Source organism: Mercenaria mercenaria, chromosome 10 (assembly GCF_021730395.1).
Source record: "Mercenaria mercenaria strain notata chromosome 10, MADL_Memer_1, whole genome shotgun sequence".
Lineage (NCBI taxonomy): Eukaryota > Metazoa > Mollusca > Bivalvia > Venerida > Veneridae > Mercenaria > Mercenaria mercenaria.
The window spans coordinates 31,469,800-31,496,993 of record NC_069370.1 but is presented as its reverse complement, the minus strand read 5'-3'; the positions used below and the strand labels follow the sequence as shown (position 1 = coordinate 31,496,993).

At 35.6% G+C, this 27,194-nt stretch overlaps 2 protein-coding genes across 2 annotated transcripts in view; one reads left to right on the top strand and one right to left on the bottom strand.

Moving 5' to 3' along the window:
* LOC123559509 (selenoprotein S-like) lies at positions 1 to 26,459 on the bottom strand. Its single transcript, XM_045351392.2, has 6 exons — positions 26,267 to 26,459; positions 19,654 to 19,791; positions 18,832 to 18,938; positions 8,469 to 8,552; positions 4,765 to 4,831; positions 1 to 2,625 (listed from the first exon to the last, which is right to left on the bottom strand). Exons 1-6 carry the CDS (start codon positions 26,358 to 26,360, stop codon positions 2,546 to 2,548), a joined length of 570 nt encoding a protein of 189 aa, XP_045207327.1. The 5' UTR covers positions 26,361 to 26,459; the 3' UTR covers positions 1 to 2,545.
* Positions 26,460 to 26,500: 41 nt separating this feature from the next.
* LOC123559510 (cyclic AMP-dependent transcription factor ATF-7-like) overlaps positions 26,501 to 27,194 on the top strand; it is a 44,806-nt gene continuing 44,112 nt past the window's right edge. The window contains exon 1 of the mRNA XM_045351393.2: positions 26,501 to 26,563. The gene's annotated coding sequence lies outside the window, so the exon portion shown is untranslated. The remainder of the gene's footprint in view (positions 26,564 to 27,194) is intronic.

The window sequence follows — 27,194 nt, the reverse complement described above, 5'->3', positions numbered from 1 at the left end:
TACCCATTGATCATTTTAATGACATAATTATGACACAAATAAAACACAGAACATGGATAAATGTAAATATAAAATGAATGACTTTAAACATGTATTAATACAAGTAAAACAAAATTTTATAGTCCAGGAATTGTGCCAAAATGTTACCAGGGACAGATGAGCATTTGTCATCAGGGGTAGATAACTGGGTTAGAAGGCACTGTTTTGACTAAGTCCTCGAATAGTGGTGTTTGTGCTAGGAGCAGACTGTCACATCAGTCCAGTCTCAGGGTCAGTGGACCCTTTCTAGACTGGACGTCATACTGATATCAGTGCACAATTACATCAGTCTTCCAGACAGTGTACAGTACAACCTGGGTTGAGGATATCTCGGACAAGCTTATACCTCCAAAAAATGGCACATATGACAATTACTGTAGAATCAAATATTTTTGTGAGGCTATAAGATTGATATTCTAATATTGGAACTGGTCCTCATAATAGAATATTAGCAATATCTGTCAACTTGTAGAACTATTAATTTCATCATAAAAAATAACACTTTCACAAATTCTAATTTTTGCAGACAGCCAAAAAAAAAGCAAAAAATAAATGCCTCACAAAAATTTCTGAATCTACATTCACCCCTGCAGAGCAACAACCTCTGCACAATAAACACAGAGTCTTTCCAATGAGTTTTGCTCTAGTGAGATTGTACTGTACTGGTCTAGAACTGTCTGGAGACTGATTAGGAAAATATCTCGTAAATCCATTTCACATTTTTAAATTTTTTTGGAGGACAGGATTTTTAGCATTATGATAATGACTATGTATTGACTTCATGCATGAATAAACTTTAAAATTGACATTTCCAGTGTGCTGTATTTGAAATTTTTTGCCGAGAAAATTATTGGTTATGCAGGTATTTGTTAAAGGAAAAAAAAAAAAACTATGTTGAAAAAGATGAATTTACATGATGTTTCCTCTTATATGCAAAGACATCTGACAAGTTCAGCTCCTGAGCAATTATAACTGTGTGTTTCTTAAATATTCAATTCTAGATATTAAATCAAATAGAAAATTAAAGTATCAGTATCACAGCTTCCCGCAATAAACCACACTAGATATCTTCATTCAAAAATATACAATAATACATTTCAGAAAAAAACAACATTTGTACAAACAGTCAGTGTAGGGTCAAATTTTCAGGGATTTACTGAAATATAACAGTGAAGTATATAATTATATGGTAATTTCATATTCAGTATTTGCCAGATCATGCAATACTTTGAGAATACATGGAAAATGTAAGATACGGTGTTCTTCACATGTGAGACATATTTTGGTATTACGAGTAAAACAAACTTATTTTATGTCTTTTTAGCATTTATCACAGTATTTTTTTTTTTCTTCTATATAATAGGGGCCGTTAATAGGCCCATTTTCCTCAGAAAATTTCTTTTAAATCATGCAGATTTCCTGCAAAACTGACATTACATCAGTTTTTTTTTTATTCCCTTTTGCCCAAATACCGAGCTATTTTTCCCCCAAATCACAGGCCTGCGCCCCTTCCCCTCCTGGTTAAAAAACAACAAACCCTGCATAAATCTGACCCATTCAAGCAGGGTAAAGTTATACCTGATTTTTTTCACTGTTAAATTGCCTGATATATTTCACTATTATATTTCACTAATTCACCGACAAACATGAAATAAACAAAGTTCTGTTAATATAAAATACCTCTAAAATTTTACTTACAGTGGCAATAAACAAATTAATTTTCAAGCTGTGATAAAACAACTTAAGAAACTATAAACCCTTATTTTCAAACAGAACAACCATGAGAGTAACACATCAGTTAATTTTCATGCCCTAAGAATGCTAAGACAAATTTCTTTCAGACTTTTAAATTTATGACTGGAAGTTGGTGCTCTCATGTTTATAAAACTTCCTTTCACATAATAAATAAAATTAAAGGTTTCACCCCAGCCAAATATTCTCATCCTCACTCGGTGAATGTTTTATTTAGCAATTATCTGAGATTTGTAAATCACAATATTCTCAATGAATAAACCAGAGGTAATGTCACCCTTCTAATCAATAAGATAGTTCTGTCATTTAAACTGTAACACTGTTTATCTGGAAAACATTAAGTCTGGACCCAATACAGGGAAAAACCATCTTACGTACAAACGTCATCCTTATTAAATAACTACTTGTACATGTACATATTAGTGACACAATAGTGAAGTAAAACTGTGTGTATATACAAGGAGGTATCTGCGTAAGTATTTGGGTGTCAAACCCTAAAAATGTCCATTTGATTATGTAATATATGATATTACATAACTATGTTTACACACACGCATAATCTTAAATAAAAACGACATTTATCTAAACTTGATCCTCAAACTGCTGCATAAATAGATATTCAAACAAACAAATAAACACGTAATAAACATAAAACTTTGAAATCAAAATCTAGAACTGAATATTTCACGCCTAGGTCACATGACAAGTGAGTAAAACAGTCATGTGACCAGTGGGAACACACAGAGAATTAACCTCATCCTCCTCCGCCGCCACGTCTCTGACCGGGCCTCCAGGCACATGATCCCCCGTCACCTCCAGACAATGGACTGTAATCTGAAACGTAATGAGCAAATAATGTGAATTTAAGATGTATGTTACTGTGAAACCTAGGCAGGTTAGCACCAAATCAAGGCAGAATTGATACCAAACTAATGTACAACTGATTCTAAATGTAGACACAACGGATTTGATTCCAAATCAAGACACAGCTGGTTTCAAATCAAGAACAATAATTGAGCCGCAGCATGAGAAAACCAATATAGTGCATTTATGACCATCATTGATCCAGACCAGCCTGTGGATCCATGCTGTTCGCTAACGGTTTCTCTAATTGCAATAGGCTTTGAAAGCGAACAGCATGGATCCTGACCAGACTGCGCGGATGCGCAGGCTGGTCTGGATCAATGCTGGTTGCAAACGTTGGTTTTTTCATGGTGCGGCTCAATTTATCCCAATTCAAAACAAGACCTGCCTAAAGAAAGCACACTCAACTACTTGAAACACTTCAACCTAATACTGGCTTATATAAAATCATTTACGAAAATATTCGAAGAAAAAGGGGCATAATTTTGTAAACTGTAAGTTGGAGAGACCGAACCTGGCTCAGAATGGTCATTTAATTAAGAATTTGAAAGTATTCAGTACAATGGTTCCTGAGATCAGCTTACATACAGACTTTCACCAAAATTTCTAAAGGAAAAGGGTGCATAGTTTTGCTAAAATGAAAGCCAGTGTTGTTAAACTTAACATGTGAGGCCATCTCATGATGACAAAATTGTCTGTAGAATTTGAAAACATCAGACCAAGTAGTTTCTGAGAATCATTTTTTACATGCAAAACTTTCACTGAATTTCTATCTTAAAGGGGGCATAATTTCGATATTAATAGCTAGAGTTACGTAACATGCCCTGTGAAGTCACCTTATGAAGAAATCTGTGAAGCTTAAAAGTAGTTTTTGAGAAACCAGCTTCCATGCAAAATTTCACCCAAAATTTCTAGCTAAAAAGGGGTGTAATTTTTACAAAAATCTTGAGTTATCTAACTTGTCATGTGACGATGCCTCATGGTACCACAAACATTTATTAAGTTTGGAAGTGTTTGGTCTGATAGTTTTTGAGAAACCTACTTTAATAATGCAAACTTTGTGAAATGGGCATGGACGCCACAAAAGGCTGATAACAAAAGAGCTCATATTTGAAAATTTTCAAATAGTCGAACTTAAACCAGCTGATGATAAATCAAGAAACAAGATGAAAATTTGATTACACCAGCATGCAAACAACCTGAAAATCAACAGGATCAACAGGTGCATCTGTATCTAAAGTTAGATATTTAGAAAAAGAAGTGATTTAGGGGTTGAACTGATACAACTTTTAAAATCGAATGTCGCTGTCAAATAACAGTGAGGAGTAAAACTAGCTGACATTTAGGCCAATCACTATTTCATACTTTGTTTTCTGTAAGCAGCTGCCAACTTCCTCACATGAGGAGGTGTGGAGAAATTATTACTATACAAATTAATGCAATGGTTGTAGAACTTAAGATTTAGCTGGTCTTGGGGCATTATGATGTCAGAATTTGTCAACTGCAAAATTTTCATTGACAATCACTTAATGCATCAAGTTATCTGTGATTTGTCAGCTCCATAAATAATCAGCATATCACTATAAACACAGCCTTATAAATGGAATATTAAACTATAGCATCAGAAAATTAGATAGACTATTGTGCAACCTGTATTAAGAGACCACCTATTGGATGTACAAGAAGTGTTCTCTTTACATACCTACTGAAAGGGCAAACCGTGGTCTCTTTACACAAATGGTCTCTTAACACAACATGACTCGTTCTTAACCTTTAGCCTGCCAAAAGTTCTAGAATGGACTTGTCCATCATTCAATTTTGGCAGTACCACTTGGTTATCAAAGGGGTCTTAACAGAAAATTTACTGACAGAATAGCGAACAGTGCAGACCATGATCAGCCTGCACAGATGTGCAGGCTGATCTTGGTCTGCACTGGTCGCAAAGGCAAAATGACTTGCCGCCAGCAGGCTAAAGGTTAATCAACACAATAATGAACTGCAAAAAGTGTTCTTTTAATGCAAGTGGTCTCTTGATACAGACGTGCTCTATTGAGGCAAATCTGACTGTATTATGATTCATCAGAAATTTGTTCTTTACATATATATTACCTGAAGGTTTTAAAGGCTTTTTCTTTTCAGTTTGCGATGTACTTCTACTGGTGGGCTGTTCTTCTTTCTGGAAAATATTGAAAGTAAGAATAAATCACATACACTGTGATAAAATTCAATTATTTTCAATCAATACAGCAATGATGTATTAATATTTTATTGTTGTTTTGAACCATTTAATATCACTTTACTGAATTTATATCATTTTAAACTGATTATCTTCTCTGCAATGTAAGAAACCAATACAAGAGAAACTTACATATGTTAAAGCGACTTGCTCATAGTTTTTGTGGTAAAAGTGAGATACAGTGCTACACTGGTGTGGTAAACACTGCTGGAAAAATTGACATGTATTTGTTGTACAGAAGTGGTTGCTCTGAGGAGGTTTGGAAAAGAATATATCTGCCTTTCTAGAGGTGATTACTCTTGAAATGTGTTGTTTACTGAAGTTATACTGTACTCTTTAATTTAAGAAACAAAAGATCTTAGAAACAAGGCTTTTTGTATGAACTTATTGGCATAAGAATGTTTGCAAAAGTAGTCTTGCAAAGTATGCAATGTAGCCATGTGATGTATGCAAAGAAGCTCTGTAAAGTATACAAAGTAGCCATGAAAAGTAGCCATGTAAACTATGCAAAGTAGCCCTGCAAAGTAGCCAAGTTAACTATACAAAGTAGTCCTGTAAGTATGCAAGGTAGCACTGCAAAGTTGCCCTGTAATGTACACAAAGTATTTGTGCAATGTATGCAAAGTAGCCCTGTAAAAAATGCAAAGCAACCCTGTAATGTATGCATAGTAGCCCTGCAATGTATTCAAAGTAGCCATGTGATGAATGCAATGTAGTCGTGTAAAGTATGCAAAGTAGCCAAGTTAACTATACAAAGTAGTCCTGTAAAGTATGCAAAGTAGCACTGCAAAGTTGCCCTGTAATGTATGCAAACTAGCCCTGTAAAGTATGCAAAGTAGCCCTGCAATGTATTCAAAGTAGCCATGTGATATATGCAAAGTAGCCGTGTGAAGTATGCAAAGTAGCCCTGTAAAGTATGCAATGTAGCCCTGCAATGTATTCAAAGTAGCCATGTGATGTATGCAAAGTAGCTCTGTAAAGTATGCAAAGTAGCTGTGTAAAGTATGCAAAGTAGCTGTGTAAAGTATGCAATGTAGCCCTGTAAAGTATGCAAAGTAGCCCTGCAAAGTAGCCAAGTTAACTATACAAAGTAGTCCTGTAAAGTATGCAAAGTAGCACTGCAAAGTTGCCCTGTAATGTATGCAAAGTATTCTTGTGATATATGCAAAGTAGCCCTGTAAAGAATGCAATGTAACCCTGTAAAGTATGCAAAGTAACCCTGTAAAGTATGCAATGTAGCCCTGCAAAGTTGCCCTGTAATGTATGCAAAGTATTCGTGTGATATATGCAAAGTAGCCCTGTAAAGAATGCAAAGCAACCCTGTAAAGTATGCAAAGTAGCCCTGTAAAGTGTGCAAAGTAGCCCTGCAAAGTAGCAGTGTAAAGTATGCACAGTAGCACTGCAAAGTTGCCCTGTAATGTATGCAAAGTATTCGTGTGATATATGCAAAGTAGCCCTGTAAAGTATGCAAAGTAGCACTGCAAAGTTGCCCTGTAATGTATGCAAAGTATTCGTGTGATATATGCAAAGTAGCCCTGTAAAGAATGCAAAGTAACCCTGTAAAGCATGCAAAGTAACCCTGTAAAGTATGCAATGTAGCCCTGCAAAGTTGCCCTGTAATGTATGCAAAGTATTCGTGTGATATATGCAAAGTAGCCCTGTAAAGAATGCAAAGCAACCCTGTAAAGTATGCAAAGTAGCCCTGTAAAGTATGCAAAGTAGCCCTGCAAAGTAGCCGTGTAAAGTATGCACAGTAGCACTGCAAAGCTGCCCTGTAATGTATGCAAAGTATTGTGTGATGTATGCAAAGTAGCCGTGTAAAGTATGCAATGTAGCCCTGTAAAGTATGCAAAGTAGCCCTGCAAAGTATGCAAAGAAGTAATGTAATGTATGCAAAGTAGCTGTGTAAAGTATGCAAAGTAGCCCTGCAAAGTATGCAAAGAAGTAATGTGATGTATGCAAAATAGCCGTGTAAAGTATGCAATGTAGCCCTGTAAAGTATGCAAAGTAGCCCTGCAAAGTATGCAAAGAAGTAATGTGATGTATGCAAAGTAGCCCTGTAAAGTATGCAAAGTAGCCCTGCAAAGTAGCCAAGTTAACTATACAAAGTAGTCCTGTAAAGTATGCACAGTAGCACTGCAAAGCTGCCCTGTAATGTATGCAAAGTATTGTGTGATGTATGCAAAGTAGCCCTGTAAAGAATGCAAAGCAACCCTGTAAAGTATGCAAAGTAGCCTTGTAAAGTATGCAAAGTAGCCCTGTAAAGTATGCAAAGAAGTAATGTGATGTATGCAAAGTAGCCCTGTAAAGTATGCAATGTAGCCCTGTAAAGTATGCAATGTAGCCGTGTAAAGTATGCAAAGTAGCCTTGTAATGTATGCAAAGTAGCCCTGAAATCTGACCCAGTGTTATGGCCTTACTTGAGTATAGATAAATTATGTTACACTGCTATGATGTATCAATGCTAATGAACTGTACACTACATGTAGTTTTGGCTCCGCCCTTGTTGCGTCATTGAGTCAATAAAATATTTTAACATAATTATATGAAACCAATGGAAAGGACTTACATGTAGATTAGACAATAAAATCCGTTTTCATTTCATTCCTTAAATTTTATACCAAACTCTGTGTTAACAAAAGGTTTTGTATTTTCAATAACTATGAGCAAGCAGCTTTAATCAAATGCAGGCAATAGAAAGAATTGCACAACATTTTTTACAAAAAAAAAGACACCCAAAACAATTGATTACATATTTCTTAATCTATTTGTAACTTTCTTTTGCCCCCATGTGCAATTTATTAAAGTCAAACAGAGTTATGTCTGATTTGTTTCACTGAGTTAATTTCAATTAAAGATAAAAGAAAAAAAACTGAAATAGCTTTGCTCAAGGCAACAAATAAAATCACTTCCGAGATTTCAATTTGTTTATTGCATGTATCTTAATTTTGTAGGAAGATCTAATACACATTTTTTAAAACCAAAAAAGTCAAATTCTCTTAATTTTAATTTCTATGTTGATTTTTTTTTGTCGTGGAATTAAAGAAATCAATACCCCTATAATCTTTATCAGATTTTTCTCCTGTTTTTAATTTTTAATTGGGTCAAGTGAAAGCAATTGCAATTTTACCAAAGAACAGTCACTTTTATTTGACTTTTTTTTTAAACTTTGGTTGAACTAACTGTGGCCAGTCTTTGAAAAATGTTGTTTTCTGTGCTCTGAATTGCCCACAAAAATTTCCCATAATAAATGTCTCACCACTGTAATGATGACTGATTTATTTCCCTCAAATTGAAGGTCAATTTTTTTCCTCTGTGTGTAATTAAAATTTTCAGTCTTTTGCGGCAGAAAAGGTCATACGATTGCACAACATCTCTTATAATTTCTCCCTTGTATTATTTCATTCAAGTGATTTTGTTCCAACTAGGAGTTCAAAGATAAAAAAATTCTCCCCAAGTACCTACCTACGGCAAACAATTTTTAAGGATGTCATTTTCAATTTACCCTTTTGATATATTCTTACTTTAACTATGTGACAGATGCTATCTGAGAATAATAATTAGACAAAATAATTACCGGCTTGAATTTAGATCTGTAACCTTTTCCTTGTATATGTCCATCCCAATCTTCTATTTTTTGTTTCCTTTTTTCTTCTTCTCTCTGAAATATAAAACAAGAGGACCATGATGGTCCTGAATCGCTCACCTCTTCCCACATGATCCAGTTTTGAGTATGACGTCGTTTTTTCTATTATTTGACATAGTGACCTAGTTTTTGAGCTCATGTGACCCAGTTTTGAACTTGACCTAGATATTATCAAGATAAAAATTCTGACCAATTTTCATGAAGATCCATTGAAAAATATGGTCTCTAGAGAGGTCACAATGTTTCTATTATTTGACCTATTGACCTAGTTTTCGAAGGTACGTGACCCTGTTTTGAACTTTACCTAGATATCATCAAGGTGAACATTCTCACTAATTTTCATGAAAATCTCATGAAAAATATGGCCTCTAGAGAGGTCACAAAGTTTTTCTATTTTTATACCTACTGGCCTAGTTTTTGACCGCACGTGACCCAGTTTCTAAACTGACCTAGATATCATCAAGGTGAACATTCAGATCAATTTTCATGAAGATCTCATGAAAAATATGGCCTCTAGAGAGGTCACAACCTTTTTCTATTTTTAGAACTACTGACCTAGTTTTTAACCCCACATGACCCAGTTTCGAACTTGACCTAGATATCATCAAGGTGAACATTCTGACCAACTTTCATGAAGATCTCATTAAAAATATGGCCTCTAGAGAGGTCACAAGGTTTTTTTTATTATTTGATCTACTGACCTAGTTTTTTAAGGCACGTGACCCAGTTTCAAACTTGACCTAGATATCATCAAGGTGAACATTCTGACCAATTTTCATGAAGATCCATTCAAGGGTATGGCCTCTAGAGAGGTCACAAGGTTTTTCTATTTTAAGACCTACTGACCTAGTTTTTGATCGCAGTTGACCCAGTTTCAAACTTGACCTATATATCATCAAGATAAACATTCAGACCAACTTTCATACAGATCCCATGAAAAATATGGCCTCTAGAGAGGTCACAACGTTTTTTCATTATTTGACCTACTGACCTACTTTTTGATGGCACATGACCCACTTTCGAACTTGACCTAGATATCATCAAGATAAACATTCTGACCAATTTTTATGGAGATCCATTCACAAGTATGGCCTCTAGAGAGGTCACAAGGTTTTTCTATTTTTAGACCTACTGACCTAGTTTTTAACCCCACATGACCCTGTTTCGAACTTGACCTAGATATCATCAAGTTGAACATTCAGACCAACTTTCATACAGATCCAATGAAAAATATGGCCTCTGAGAGGTCACAAGGTTTTTCTATTATTTGACCTACTGACCTAGTTTTTGATGGCACGTGACCCACTTTCGAACTTGACCTAGATATCATCAAGATGAACATTCAGACCAACTTTCATACAGATCCAATGAAAAATATGGCCTCTAGAGAGGTCACAAGGTTTTTCTATTATTTGACCTACTGACCTAGTTTTTGATGGCATGTGACCCACTTTCAAACTTGACCTACATATCATCAAGGTGAACATTCTGACCAATTTTCATGAAGACCTCATGAAATATATGGCCTCTAGAGAGGTCACAAGGTTTTTCTATTTTTAGACCTACTGACCTAGTTTTTGACCACACGTGACCCAGTTTCGAACTTGACCTAGATATCATCAGGGTGAACATTCTGACCAATTTTTATGAAGATCCATTCACAAGTATGGCCTCTAGAGAGGTCACAAGGTTTTTCTATTTTTAGACCTACTGACCTAGTTTTTGACCGCACGTGACCTAGTTTCAAAATTGACCTAGATATCATCAAGATGAACATTCAGACCAACTTTCATACAGATCCCATGAAAAATATGGCCTTTAGAGAGGTCACAAGGTTTTTCTATTATTTGACCTACTGACCTAGTTTTTGATGCCACGTGACCCAGTTTCGAACTTGACCTAGATATCATCAAGGTGAACATTCTGACCAATTTTCATGAAGATCTTGTGAAATATATGGCCTCTAGAGAGGTCACAAGGTTTTTCTATTTTTAGACTTACTGACCTAGTTTTTGACCGCATATGACCCAGTTTCGAACTTGACCTAATTCATCAAGGGGAACATTATAGTGCGATCAATTCGTAACAGAAAATGTCAAAATACTTCAGAAAATGGGAAAAGCACCAAAATTGGCACAGCTATTTATTAAAGCATTAAAAACATTTTTTTCATGGGACCCATTTGATATCTGTCAAGATGGCCGACATTGCGGCCATTTTCCAAAATGGCCGCCAAAACTCAGTATTTACCTTAGAAGATTCTAATGAAGGTCATTATATTTACATTTACCCCCAAATGCACTAAAAATAAATGTATAAAATAAAATAAATCCAAAATTTTGCATCAAATGCAAAAATAACAATTCAAATGATGTTAGTTCTTTCTGTTTCCAGGGGTAAGGGGCAAAATCTAATCTTTAAAACTTAGTTTAATATTATCATTGTGTAGTTTTCATATTTTAAAGAATATTTTGTTTTAATATATATGTATATAATTTATATTTTTTTCACTTAAATTTCCCTCCACAGAAAGCATATTGAAACATTGTTGTTATTCCCTTACCTGTATTTAGCCAGATGGGGCTTATGGGTTACCCTGTATGCATGTCAATACGTCAGCCATGCAGAGTGGGATACTGAAATAACTTTGAAACTACAGCAAAATTTTTATGATACATGGTACATGGATAGATGGCAATGCAGAATGCCAATGTCATTTAAATTTGTTCCTATGGCAAAAAATGTTGTTGCTATGGCAACAAATAGTGCACGAATATGACACAAAGTGTCATCCTGCTTTTCTTCAAAACAAGGAGAGATTGTGTCTTAGAAATTTACATAGACAGAGGACAATTGAGAACATGCTTGTTATCTTATTTTCTCCTCTTGTACATCATTTTGTCCGTCTGTATGTCTGTCCATCGTTTGCAAATGGCGGATTGTTCAATAACTTAAAAATTGCAAATTCTAAAGATTTCTTTAGGGAACCTTGTTTATAGATGGTAATAATATGGAGAATGTGAAGGTCAATTAACTTAGTTGCTATATAAAATTGTAGTTTCCTTTGACCCCAAGTACGACAAGTACCCCTTTCAGTTGGACTTCGAAATTGCAAGAACAGATTATAGTGACGGACTAGTAGATCAAATGAAACATTTTCCCTTTTATTATGCACCCGCAGTCACAATGTCTGCGTAATAAATTGCTAATGTGTAACAAAGAAGAGTAAGGCTGAAAATAAAAAAGGGTTGCTTTCATGGAAAAACACTTAGTAACTATTCTGTGAAATATATTACTCTGAACGTGAGCTGAAATCTGAAATAAGGTACATGTCAGATACCTTGTCAGTACACACAAGCACGAGATTGTCGACAGCTTTATTTTAACTTGCATAAGGCAGTGCGAGCATTTCAGCATGTTTGACAAATTACGTCTTCCTCGAAGACTTTATCGAGGTTGCAAATGCACTTGAGGACTATTGGTACGAGCCCTCGGTACTTGAGACAAAAACTTTTGGGAAAAAGGTTCCAATATATAAAAGATCTCTCTGGTCAGCCTTATTTATCTTGACTAGAATTTTAGGAAAGTGATAGAACACCCGACACCCATATGTGCCCGACCTAATGGGCAACCTTTTTTAGTATGTTCAAGAGGTGTAGCAGATGATGCGGGAATGCACTTTATAGCCCTAATCTATATGTGAACAGATGGTTGATCAAGCAACTTGACATGTTTGCTGTAAAGAAGAGTATCGAAAGCCTCCATTTATACCCCAGAAATATAAATACGAACAGTTTGCTTGTAGGAAGATGTAGAAATGAAATTTAAAAGCTTGATTCCCCGGGTAAGCGCGAGCTGTACTGGTTAGTTTTGTTTGACAAGACAGTGTTATTCTTACATTGGACTGCTAACTGGAAGTTACAAATGGTAAATAGATAATATTTGTCGTTTTAAAAACTAGTAATTTAAATTGGGTATTAAAATTGTGTTTCGAATGTACCTGTGTCATTAGAAAAATCCTCAAGTACTCACATTTAATTTAATCTTATTTCAGTAAAATGTCCAGAAATATTAGATTTTAGAGCACATTTTTTTTGTAGAAATATAGATTCTGCTTTTAAATTTTATACCCCCGTTACACTCAGCCAGGTTCCATACGTTGTAAAAACTAGCAGACACAGTAAGAACTTGTACAATGTAGAATAAATACAGTAGACTCCGATAAGACATGATAATTAATAAAAATTTGGTCTCCATGAGTGTAGAGAATGCGGTCGAATTTGGACATGTTCAAAACAAATGTATGAGAACGCGGTCTAATCGGGAAGCAGGAAGGACGAAGTAATAATTAACTAAAACCTAGTAGGACATAGAAAAAAGCGTGGTGCTGACGGAAAGGCTGCATGGCGTGCTCATGCGCTGTCATTGGGTTATCATTGCGTTTTTGCTACGTCAATGGAGTTCTTACTAACCCTTATCTACGCTTGTGTGCTATGACCCATGCTACGTGCATGCCACATTGTAGTATACCCCATAAGGTTATTAATACGTTCTTTCGGTTCTTAAAAACATCTTTGTCACGTTTGCAGCAGGTTCTCGCCATGATTGGTTCAGATTCTGAAATTAAGTATGAAAACTGGATCCAATTCCCAATCACTTCGTTTTCAATCAGCAAAGGGTTTTCGAACATCATCAGGAATTGCCACTAATCATGGACTCAGCAGCATGGCAGCTTGTAGTGGACTTTTGGACCTCCGTACATCCTTCACACTGCTTTTGCTTATTCCACCGCAGTCTCTCTATAAACTGCTCTTTTTTCTTCATTGGGGCGTTGGGGTGGGGTGGGGGTCATCGTTTTTTTGTAATTTATGGTTGTTGAGTGTAGATGCGGACACAATTATGTTTAATATAACTTTTCAGAAGGAATGGAAAAAAGAGGCGCATGACGTAGATTTATAAGTAGCCGACGAATACAGTGAAAAGGTGATAAGCATAGGTTAAAGCATGGTAAGCGAGAGGTGCAATCTGAATGATTGTACTAAGAATGTAGTAAGAACACACTGGACGTGAAGAAGCGCTGGTAAGAAAATTATTGGAACGTGTTAGACGCCCTGAGAACCTGGCAAGGATGTTAAAAGCGCGCAGTATGAACTTTAGAACTGCACATTTTTCGAGTTTGATCCCCGTCCCCACCGCGTCAAAATTTTCAGGAAACAGTATGATCTTCATGGTCTTTGCCTAGAGTGATCAGGGCATTAGTGACTGTACATTATGCTAATTGACATTAAACTATAAAACAATTGTTATGGCACAATGTGCTACAATTTGACAAAAACAGAATATTACAGGGGCATGCAAATGTAAATTTGATTACGCTGATCAACCGGGATGACTTTCTCCCAAAAAAATCAGATGATCTGCAGGCCAGCGATGTTCACATGTCTATCACACTAACATAATTAAAGAATTATAAGTTTTTTTAAGTTCATTAGTTCTCTTAGTGTAAATAAATTGAAATGAATACAGCAACACTTACAAATTCTGAGTCACAAAAACTAATGACAAAGTGAAACACATGTCATTTATTCACTAAAACACATTACAGACTAAAAAAATTCGTTTGCTCAAAAATCTGATAATTCGAACACCATTTTCAATTAATCTATCGTCAGGTCCCAAACAAATTCCTTTATAATAATTTTTCGATCACTCATACTACCCCATAATTCGAATAAATTTAGTCGGTCCTGATGGGGTTTCCCGTTACCGAAGTTCGAATGTATTTATAATTAATTAATTTACAATTGTTGTAAAGTTCTGCACAGGATGTTGCCATTTTAAACGTTCTTGATATGCCAGTCACCATTAAATACTTTAATTTTGATTCATATAAATGCATTATGATTATGACTTTTCTTCTGCTTAATAGCACATTTTTTCCAAGGGAGACAACTTTTTTCAATTTTTGTTGGAAGAGCGGTATTTTTGTTATTTTAATATGTTTTGGATTTATTCAGGCAGGTGGTTTTAGCTTATAATATGATGACTGTAAGTGTCAATAGAAAATTTTTTTATATAATACTGTGTATTTTTGAAAAATATACAAAATATGGCGGCCATCTTGGATTTTTCGGCCTATTGGATTTTTCAGAGTGGGTCTCATGCTCATTTTTAGTATTTTGCCCTAAAGTAGTTATGTACCAAGTTTCATGCTTTTCCCATTTTCTGAAGTATTTTTACACCATTTTACTGTACTATTATGACCAATTTTCATAAAGATCCCATGAAAAATGTGACCTCTAGAGTGGTCACAAGCAAAAGTTTACGCATACACGCACGGACTGACGGACGCACGGACGGACAACGGACGCTGCGCGGTCACAAAAGCTCACCTTGTCACTTTGTGACAGGTGAGCTAAAAAACTGGTTTCTATTCTTAAGCTGTAAAATGCTACAGTGCAGTCTCTCTGGAGCAAACACAGCTGGGAAGACTATAATGTTTATGTTGAACAAGAGTTGTTGCTCTAGATCGAACACAGCTGGGAAGACTATAATGTTTATGTTGAACAAGGGTTGTTGCTCTAGAGCGAACACAGCTGGGAAGACTATATTGTTTATGTTGAACAAGGGTTGTTGCTCTAGAGCGAACACAGCTTGGAAGACTATAATGTTTATGTTGTACAAGGGTTGTTGCTCTAGAGCGAACACAGCTTGGAAGACTATAATGCTTATGTTGTACAAGGGTTGTTGCTCTAGAGCGAACACAGCTGGGAAGACTATATTGTTTATGTTGAACAAGGGTTGTTGCTCTAGAGCGAACACAGCTGGGAAGACTATAATGTTTATGTTGAACAAGGGTTGTTGCTCTAGAGCGAACACAGCTGGGAAGACTATAATGTTTATGCTGAACAAGGGTTGTTGCTCTAGATCGAACACAGCTGGGAAGACTATAATGTTTATGTTGAACAAGGGTTGTTGCTCTAGATCGAATTGGGAAGACTATAATGTTTATATTGTAAAAAGGTTGTTGCTCTAGATCGAACACAGCTGGGAACTATAATGTGTTTTTTGTATGGAGGTTGTTGCTCTAGATCAAACAAAGTTGGGAAGACTACAAGGTGTTTGCTGTACAGAGGTTGTTGCTCTAGATCGAACACAGCTTGGAAGACTATATTGTTAATGTTGAACAAGGGTTGTTGCTCTAGATCGAACACAGTTGGGAAGACTATAATGTTTATATTATTCGGAGGTTGTTGCTCTAGATCGAACACAGCTGGAACTATAATGTGTTTTTTGTATGGAGGTTGTTGCTCTAGATCAAACAAAGTTGGGAAGACTAAAAGGTGTTTGCTGTACAGAGGTTGTTGCTCTAGAGCGAACACAGCTTGGAAGACTATATTGTTAATGTTGAACAAGGGTTGTTGCTCTAGATTGAACACAGTTGGGAAGACTATAATGTTTATATTGTACGGAGGTTGTTGCTCTAGATCGAACACAGCTGGGAACTATAATGTGTTTTTTGTATGGAGGTTGTTGCTCTAGATCAAACAAAGTTGGGAAGACTACAAGGTGTTTGCTGTAGAGAGGTTGTTAGAACACACCTGGGAAGACTATAACGTGTTTGTTGTACGGAGGTTGTTGCTCTAGATCTAACACAGCTGGGAAGACTATAACATGTTTGTTGTACAGAGGTTGTTGCTCTAGATCGATCACAGCCGGGAAGACTATAAGGTGTTTGCTGTACGGAGGTTGTTGCTCTAGATCGATCACAGCTGGGAAGACTATAAGGTGTTTGCTGTACGGAGGTTGTTGCTCTAGATCGATCACAGCTGGGAAGACTATAAGGTGTTTGTTGTACAGAGGTTGTTGCTCTAGATCGATCACAGCTGGGAAGACTATAACTTGTTTGTTGTACGGAGGTTGTTGCTCTAGATCGATCGCAGCTGGGAAGACTATAAGGTGTTTGCTGTACGGAGGTTGTTGCTCTAGATCGATCACAGCCGGGAAGACTATAAGGTGTTTGCTGTACGGAGGTTGTTGCTCTAGATCGATCACAGCTGGGAAGACTATAAGGTGTTTGTTGTACGGAGGTTGTTGCTCTAGATCGATCACAGCTGGGAAGACTATAACTTGTTTGTTGTACAGAGGTTGTTGCTCTAGATCGATCACAGCCAGGAAAGACTATAAGGTGTTTGTTGTACGGAGGTTGTTACTCTAGAGTGAACAACAGCTGGGAAAACAATAACTTGTTTCTTGTCTTGTACGGAGGTTGATGCTCTTGGGCGAACACAGCTGGGAAGACTGTGACATGTTTGTTGCATGGAGCAAACAATTGCGAAGCATATTACCTGTTTGTTGTAACAAACTTGCCCTAGAGCAAACACAACTAGAAATCCTATAACCTGTTTGTTGAACAGAGGTTGTTGCCTCCAAAGACAGACAAAAAACATTCCTAGATGGAAGATTTCCAAGACAAGGCAAAATTCAGTGACCTTCATCAGCCACAGAGAATTCTATTCACAGTAATACCATTGGGAGGAATCAAGTTATAGATACAACAGAATATCGAGTCATAAACATGAGGCATGATATCCCATACAATCACATTATACTGATACTAGGCTGACTAGTCCTAAAACTATTCTCTTAATGCTGAGCTCCAAGCACCAGTACCATTTTTCATGTCTTAGTAATACGCTGACAGGAAGAGTTCCCAAGACCTTTTGCACTTTAAGGGGGCACTCTACCATAAGGCTAACAAGGGGATGATCACAACCCTCAGAAGACTGGTTTGAGTTGATGAACAACAATATATATCCAAGGCAAAGCCAAGGATATGGTTGTTGTTTGTCTGTCCATAAGTGGACACTTTTGAAGCTAAACAATTACATGTATTTCAATTATACAACAACTTTGTATATTAAATCCATAAAACACTAAATAATTCCTGGTATATGCAAATGTCTTATAAAAGTTTTATTTCAATTTGTTAGAAAATGGAGAAACTACAGGAGATTCTGTAAAAGAGGTTTTGTTTTGGATTTAACGCTGTTTTTCAACAGTATTTCAGTTACGTAATGGCGGGCAGTTAACCTAACCAATGTTTCCTGGATTCTGTACCAGTACAAACCTGTTCTCCGCAAGTAACTGCCAACTTCCCCACATGAATCAGAGGTGGAGGATGAATGATTTCAGACACAATGTCTTTTATCAAATCTTCACGGAAAACATACACCTCACCCAGGGCTCGAACTCACAACACCGAGATCCGTAGATCTGCGCTCTCCCTTTTGAGCTAAGCGGGCGGGCTGTAAAAGAGGTGAAAGGTATTACTGTAAAAGAGGTAAAAGGCATTAAAAAATTCATTAAAATTAACACATGGTTATTTTAACTTCCTTGTGTTAGACACATTTTGCAAAGTTTAACAGCCATGATGTAGTAATTAAGTACACCTAATGCAAAAACTGACTATGTCATAATTCTTCCTGTTCAAGCCTGCATACTACACTGATTTTGTTGCCCCACTGATTCAGGTAATTATAAAATACTAAAATATTCAAGTTAAATAATCTGCGGTTGAATTTAATGTAAATCATGGCCCTTTCTCTAACTAGAAAATATAGAAAAGTTCTGCATGCAACTATGCAACTATATATCTCTCAGTAACAACTACATGAAATTATATTGGACTAAAACTTCTCACAAGACATCCTTCCTATCAAGCATACTTACATAACCAAGTTAGAGAAATCTTGGAATGAATTATTAAAATTATGGCCCTTACTTGATAATTCAGTTGAAGTCAGACAAATTTATAAATATACAGCCAATAATATGCTTTGTCTACCCAGAATTAGCATACAAGGTATTTATAAAATTTCATCTTCTGCTACATTTTCCTGGTAAAAAAAATTGTTTTTTCCTGTATTTGTTTTTATATGTGGATGTAATTAAATATTGTTTTCAGGCTAGAAATGAGAAGATTCTAGTTAAGTAGTTCCATCTTGTTTGTATTCACAATGATCATCCACACCTTATACAAGGGGTAGTGAGACTCCATGATGGCTTCTATTGCCTGAGCTATAATCAACCTTACTTGACTATGTCATAAGTCTATAAATAAATATTCAACCAGGGAATGTTGATGAAATGTGAAACTAGTGCTTGGACTGAACTTTCCTACAATGTCTGACTGAAATCCCAACATTATTTTTGAGAAAAAGTATAGACAAACTTTTGTGAAAGACAGACAGACAGACTGACAATACAAAACAGTATTCAAAATGTATTTAACCTGTTTCATTTGTTCAGCATGTCTGGCAGCCTGTGCATCTAGTTGTTCCTGCATTTTTCGCCGTGAAGCCTCCATTGCCTCGAGCCTTGACAGGGCTTTTGTAGAATCTGAAATATTTATATCATTTAAAGTTTTCACTTATTTCATATTTATATTGCCAAAATTGTTATGGGACTTGCAAGGTTCATTTAAGTTCAAAAAACCAGTGAATAGTTTTAGCTGAGACACAGTTAAGGAAGAACAGACGGACTAACTAAAGAACAATTTGATGATCATACAAGTTATACATAACTGAGCGACCAGCATGGATCCAGACCAGCCTGCGCATCTGTGCAGTCTGGTCAGGATCCATGCTGTTTGCTTTCAAAACCTATTGCAATTAGAGAAACCTTTAGTGAACAGCATGGAACCTGACCAGACTGCGCAGATGTTCTGGATCCATGCTGGTCGCAAATGCACTATGCTGGTTTTCTCAAGGCACAGCTCAATTATTCTACAAGATTTATATAAAGCTCTTTCCATGACAAATACATTTCACAAGTGCTTTGCACTAATGAACCACACAAGCAATAAAATCCTCTCCTAGTACAGATAGACAGCAATCTGATCAAAGGTACTGAGCAAGAGAAAGCAAGACAGGCGTGTCTGGTTTGCTTAAATGAGCTTTTTTGCAAATCAGCAATGGCTTTTAATCAGCTGCTGCAAACACTATATTGAAACAGTAATATCATTGTAACATTTCTGGCTCTGGTTTAAGATCACTAAACACACACAAACCACAAAAATCTGGGAAAATAACAGATATTTTCTCAATATACATACCAAATTTTTTACTTTCTATAGTTTCTTCTATCTTCTGTTTGTATTTCCGGACTGTGGGTGATAATTTACTCTTGATGTATAAACACACAACCAGTCCAAACAATATAATCCATCCATAGCCCTGAATAAACTCTACAACTGAAATGAAACAGAACAATTACTGTAAATAATATCAAAGTACATAGCATGGATGACTGGAACAAAAACTGCTATAATATGCATGAAAAATTAAATTTCTATGTTTTATTGCCAGTTTCAAGTTTATTCCATATCAAGGCTTATCACGAGCATGTGAAATCTGTATGAAAAATTATACAGGTGGCCCAAATTTCTTTGCTGTAGCTTCAAAAACATGAAAGTAGGTCAGTAGGTCATGATTAAGACTATTCAAGATGAGTATTGAAATCTGTAACAAAAGTTATACATGTGGTCCGAAATTTTATGCTGTAACTTAAAAAACCAGAAAGTAGCTCAGTAGGTCATGATTAAGACAACTGAAGTTAAAATACTGAAAATCTGTATCAAACATATTATGGATCAACTTTATGCATCGAGGCATGTCTACACTTTTAGCTCTTAACCATACTGCGGTAAACATTGCGGACCAATGTTGGGTGGTTAAAACCGCCCCCGGTTTTAACCAGCGGTTTTAACCGGTTAAAACCACACCGGTCAATACTCCCTGAAGTGGTCAATACCGGCCAATACTGGTCGATTGGTCGATACTGGTCAATTAGTCAATATTGACTGTTAAGATATTTTGCAGAGTTTATGAACAGTTAAATAATGACTGTTTAAGAGCATTTGGTGCTTGATTAAGGTGAATGCAGGTATTATTATTTAGTTAAAGCAACAATTAATACTCCCAAATTGGTCAGAAGTGGTTGATTGGTAAGTACTGATTGATACAGGTAATTAAACATTTTCTATTAGATTAGATTACAAAGATATATTATTTTTCTACAGAAATGTCACAATAAGTGGAAAGACTGCTAATTTAACTGAACTTCATTTGTAGAAAGTATTTCATAAACTGTAGCAGTAAGTGTTTGATTCACAAGTGATAAATCTAATTATTTTTACTGGTATTACATAATTTAATGAAAAATTGCTGTGAACACTGGGCCCTTTCATGGAAGTGGTTTAATTATGTTTTGACAGCAATTTTTCACATTGACTAATTGACACCTTGTCTTACAATATACAATAGGTTCAAGATTCAAGATTCAAAGTTTATTTCTTGTAACGTATACATAAAGTATCTTGTTACAAACAGATGTATTAACAAATACAACGTGACACATTCAAATAACACACACATGTACGCATGCACGCGCGCACACACACACACATATATATACATAAGCGTACACATAGTTACACTCGCACACAAAACCATAAAAATACATATAAATGTTATTGATTACTGCATAGAGAAACTAAGTATGTTCGTTAATATCTTAAATAGAGAGGATGAACTAAAGAACTGCATTGTAATCTGACATTTGCACTGGCTCTAAACTGGCATTACTGTACTATAAATGAAGCAAACATTGTCATTAATCATATAATCTCCTATGATTTGAAACGGCACGAACTGAGTTTAATGAAATACAATTAAGAGTTACATTACAGTATTTAACACGCACGTATAATATCCTTTAAGATGATAAATAATCGTAGCCTGCAGATACGGGCAAAAGGATGTAGTAAATCTGCATTGAAATACAAAGTATATACTATAGTGTCAATAGGGTAAACTAAACATATGATAATTTGAACTTGCAATACTACATGGAGCATATAGATATAACTTGTGATATGTGGGTATAATTCAACAGACAAATAATCTATCATAGATACAAACAATTAAGCTGCTTATTTCTTTATACATAACATATGCATACAGAACTGAACCCATAACGATTACAATCGCTACGCGATGCATTAAAGCGTATAACAGCACACTGGCCACATCATAAGCCTTACCGTACGTTAGCAAGGCTTAAGGTACAAACATAGACTACTAACTATACTGTAGGCCTCTGTGACAGCAAACCTTGCCGAAACGAAATACAAAGGTTTGCTGTATAGGCCTAATAATAAACGAAATGAAGTACAAGACACAAATAGTTAGATCCATATAAATGCTGAGGTAATGTCTTGCATAAAGAAATCAGCGCATACAAAATTCTAATTTATGTCAAACAGTATGAACATACATAACACAACCGCAGTAGAAAACATACATCTGATTCAATAGCATGCAACGAGTAATAACGGTTCGACAGACATAGCTTTCAATACAAAATAGTGCAATGGCTCTGGGAATAACTGGTACACCGCACTTAAATACTGAAATTGGCGCAATTATAGCGCTAGTTAATATGATTACTAAGTAATAGGTTATGAATGCATGGGGTGATTTGAAAATACCGTATGACCCGTTGTAAATTCTTACAAAATATTATAATATAGTCACATTATGTTCAATCATGACTATGTATTTACAACAATCATATTCTGATTATATGTTGCAGGCCTGTCTATCTAGTCACTAATTAGCTGTCATGATCAATAATCCCACTGTATTATTGAGATGCTTGAAGATGGTAACTTTATTTAAAAAAAAATAAGTTATGCAATCAAAGTATTCTGACCACTATATGTATATATCAGGGATATATTGCCTAGGACCAAAATTTGAATTGACCAGTACTGTCCATTTCAATGAGTGTAATTTATAGTAATGAATTTTTTAATTAATTTAAAATAAAGGCTGCTGTAAGAAGATAAAAGCATTGACTAAACTAGTATTGACCACTGACCAGTCTAAGTATATTGTCCAAAATTGGGCCTGACCAGGACACATTGCCAAGGACCAAAATTGACCACTATACTTTTTAATGAACAAAATGCAGACAGCAGATAAATCAAGCCTCACTAACTGAAGTTGAATTATATTTGTGGTGCAAACTTCTCTGCCACTGTTTCAAAACAACAAATAAGACTATGTAAAACAAGGGATCACCCGGGCGTGTCCTATATCAACCCCAGGGTCATGAGAATCGTGTTAGAGAACCTCTAGAGCACGTGACGTCACATACTAAATATCTAAGCTCTGGGCCTTATGGTTTAAGACAAGAATTTTTTAAAAGGTTTTTACCTGTACAAGTCTATTTAAACCATGTGACCCCACGAGGCCATTTTTAACCCCAGGGAAAGTATTTAAACAGTCTTGGTAAAGAATTACTACAGATGCAACATACCAAATATTAAAGCCCTACGCTGTGTGGTTACGTGCATGAAGTTTTCCCTATAGAAGTCTATATAAACCATGTGACCCCCAGGGTCTGGCCATATTTGACCCCAGGGAGATAATTTGAACAATCATGGTAAAGAACTACTATAGAATGCTACATATCAAATATCAAAGCCCTAGGCCCTGTGGTTTTGGACAAGAAGATTTTCTAAGTTTTCCCTATATAAGTCTATATAAACCATGTGACCCCCAGGGTTTGGCCATATTTGACCCTAGGGGGATAATTTGAAAAATCTTAGTAGAGGACCATAAGATGTAGCTACATACCAAATATCAAAGCCCTTGGCACTGTGGTTTTGGACAAGAAGATTTTCCAAGTTTTTCCTTTTTATGTCTATATAAACCATGTGACTCTCAAGCAGGCCATATTTCACCATTGATAGAAGACCATTAGATGATGCTACATTCCAAATATCAAAGCCCTAGGCCCTGTGGTTTTGGACAAGAAGATTTTCAATGTTTTTCCCTATATAAGTCTATGTAAACCATGTGACCCCCAGGGCAGGGCCATATTTGACCCTAGGGGGATAATTTGAACAGTCTAAGTAGAGGTCCATTATATGATGCTATATATGAAATATTAAAGCCCTAGCTACTGTGGTTTTGGACAAGAAGATTTTTAAAGTTTTTCCTTTCGGTTGCCATGGCAACCAGAGTTTTGTACTGAATTCAATTCTTTGAACAACTTTTAAAGAAGACTATTCAAGGAACATCCAAGTTTAGTTTCATCAAAATTGGTCTGATGGTTTAGGAGGAGATGTTGTTTAATATAGGAAAGTGTGGACGGATGGACGCCAGATGGTGAGCGATCACAATAGCTATAAATAGAACATAGATCACAATAGAATAAAATTCACAATTTCTTAAGTTTCTTTTGGACTTACTGAAATTAACAACTTTGGTCTTACTGGTATTCACTTGTAGACACCATTGTGTACAATACTCATACATAGCATTTTAAAGCTTTCTGAAGCTCATTACGACTCTCAGCTAGTCAAATAACGGCCACAATAATCAGGCAAGACTTATATAACCAAATTATTTTATTAAAATTCAAATTATTATTATCTTTCATTGCACTGCAACCAGAACTTACTACAAGGATATACTTTTGAAGCTGCAGATACCTGACTACAAATGTGGACAAATGAAATAAGGTATATTCCACGGAAAAGTATGGAAAATCTATGTATGTCCAGAGTGTTTGCAAACACCTTCAAGGGACAACTGTCATAGCTCTGGAACACAACCTTCAAAACCCTCATGGAATGCACACAGACTCTGCAGAAATGTAGCACTTGATAACAAATTTTCTGATTGTATAGCTCTGGAAAATACAAAAATGAACTCTGCCATTTTTGAGTGATAAAAAATACATGTAAGATCAACTTACATGTAAATACCAGATTCACGTTTTGCATATTATTCTGGTGTCACTCACTAAAGATTGTTCAAACCATCAACAACACAACTGAAACTAGATGTGTATCCATAGAACACAGGCACGGCCGTGCACCCACTTTCTGTCACTGGTTTTGACAATCATTAGGCAAGGGTTAAAAATAACTTTAATTTGCAGTTTAATCACATTAGATTCACATGGAGAAGAAATTTGATTTACAAGGATAAGAAAATAGAATCACAGATATTTTCAGTGAGTTTGTTATTTTTTACTTTAAATTTAAACAAAGACTGGAAATCATATAAAACTAGTTATAAACATATTTAGCTCCTTTTTTGACTTGCATGTCAGGGTGCTCAAATCTTTCCACTTCTCCCTAAAGTAAAATCTCTCCAATCTCCCTAAAATCTCTCCACTTCGCATCAGCAAATGCCACTGTGATAAATTATTATTGGAAATAGCATGTGTCTGTTTTATAGAATGTTCAAGAATATTTATTTTAAAACTTATAATACAGCCCTGAGAACACAGTGTCAAATTACCTGAGTGAAACATGCATGTTTTCAGTATTAACTTTAAGGTATTTCAATTTCATTTCACACTGGCAATTTTATACAGCACTTATTATCATAGCTTGGAAAAAGTAGGGAAACAAATATATTTCTAGCCTTTAAGAATAAGAAAGTAAAAATCTTACCTGTAAGTAAATATTATTTGATTTTAAAAATATACAAGAATTTGTAACAGAGTTGTAAACCAAGTTATTTTAAAATCCCTTAATCAGGTCTAGGAAAGTGGTTTATTTACAGATTTACAGATTTTTTTATCTATAAATTTACAGATTGTATGTATGAAAACTGATAAAATTACATTTATTCTTAAAACCACAGCTTAAAATTAATTGGTTTATTTACAGTATGCATAAATTAAGGTCATTTTTGTGAGTTTCAGCCATTTTTGTTGACTTTAAGTTTTTGGGATTTTCAGAAAAATTGAAGTCAACAGAAATGAATGAAAATATCATCAAAGTTTATTTTTTAAATTCTATCTTTTAAACTACACTGCCGCTTCCGTGGCTCGATACCGATGGTGTGAAATTATTTGCATTTTTCAAGGTAAACAAATTATTTTTGCAAAGATTTTGTTTCCAGGGTCATAAAATAGTATTTTCGTTATGAGAAAGTATTAAGGTCTAAAAAAAATTCTTTGTAACATGCTCAAAAAAATTAGGATAGGTAGGTCAGAAAATTTTTTTTTGGAATTTTTTTTATCAAGGGAGACTTTTCAGAAATTATTTTTGTGTCAAATATGAGTACAAACAAGGGGGTTATGGCTTTAGAGCATCAGTAAGTTGATTTCTAACATCACTGCATGTTTAAAGCATAAAAAGTGCAGTTTTGTAACTTTTTGTTAAAAAGTTTAAAAAAATATTCTCCATGGCCATAAAAACATTTAGGGTGGGGCCAAAAAATTAGGGTAGGTCGGGATACCGGAAACAAATAAAAAAAAATTTTACGCCTAAGTAAGAACTTTCCTAAACTGCTAAAACCTTATCTTCTGGCAAAAATAATCGCTAATACTGTACACGATTTTATATTGATTAATCCCGCCAGCCCCTATTTACGGAAATACCGAAGGACGGGGTTCATCCTATAATGTTGATATGGTCAATTTCTCAAATTATTATAGGTGGCAGAGTTGCAGTCCGGACAAATATTTTACATGATGTGATGTACGCACAGACACAACACGGGGACGGAAAGTGCTATTTAAATGGACCACCTTTGGGGACATAAAAACATGTATGAAATCAAAACTGGATTTGTATTTTTTCAATGGAAGTCCCCTAGGATGACTTGTCAAAAATGAAAATTGACAGTGAAATTTACCGGTGAAAAACACTCCTGAGAGAGGGTTTTCATTTACCAGTACATTTGGGTGACCTTCTTCACCCTCTGTATTCGGTTGTTGTTGAGCATCCATCTCCCTTCGCTTTTATTCTGTTATTTAGAGGATTTGTTTTAAAAAAATTACGTGTACTTTCGTTAACTGTTTAGAGTAGTCCCCCTTTCTAAACGGTGTTCGGGTTAAGCATAAATTGAACGATGCATAAGTTACTGTTACACCGTTGAAAGATTTTGCAGATTTGGCCTGCAGATTTCACATTTCGGAAACAAAATCAAATTGTAAGTTCAAGATTCAAAGAACCAACCGAACGGCCACGTATCAGACGAATATGTGAAATTTAGTTTTGAAATAAATTTATGTAAGGATTTGGTGTAATATTGAAGAAAAATTTAGTTGATCTCATTCCTGCCCAAATCCCGACTCAGTCACGGATCATTTCTTACTTTTTCCGTAAGATCTGGTTTACACTTCAGTCCCACAGGCCTTGTCACTAACTTTTTTAGTTGTCTAGTCCATATAATAGGATGTTTCAGGACAGTGTGATAACTTTTGACTGTCGTGTGACGGTGTCACGTCCAAACTTATTCTGCATATTTCTGTTAGGAAATTCCCAAAGGAAGTGTCTAGCCGTCCGGTAACCGGACACCTAGCCTGCGTTCTAGCCGTCCGGTAATTGATTTCGTAATGAATAAGTAATTTTTTTATTAGTTTTAACTGTTAATATGAAAAAGGCAAAGCCTCTAAGCAAGCGTAGCTTAAACGGCAAAGAAACTATTCACTGCTTAAAACAATTCCGAGAACCTATGCACTTGAAAAGAAACAAAAATTTAGTGTCATTATACCGGTAACAGCGAATATCATACGTTGCAGAATTTATGGAAAGCCGATGTCACGGTGACGTCATTACCT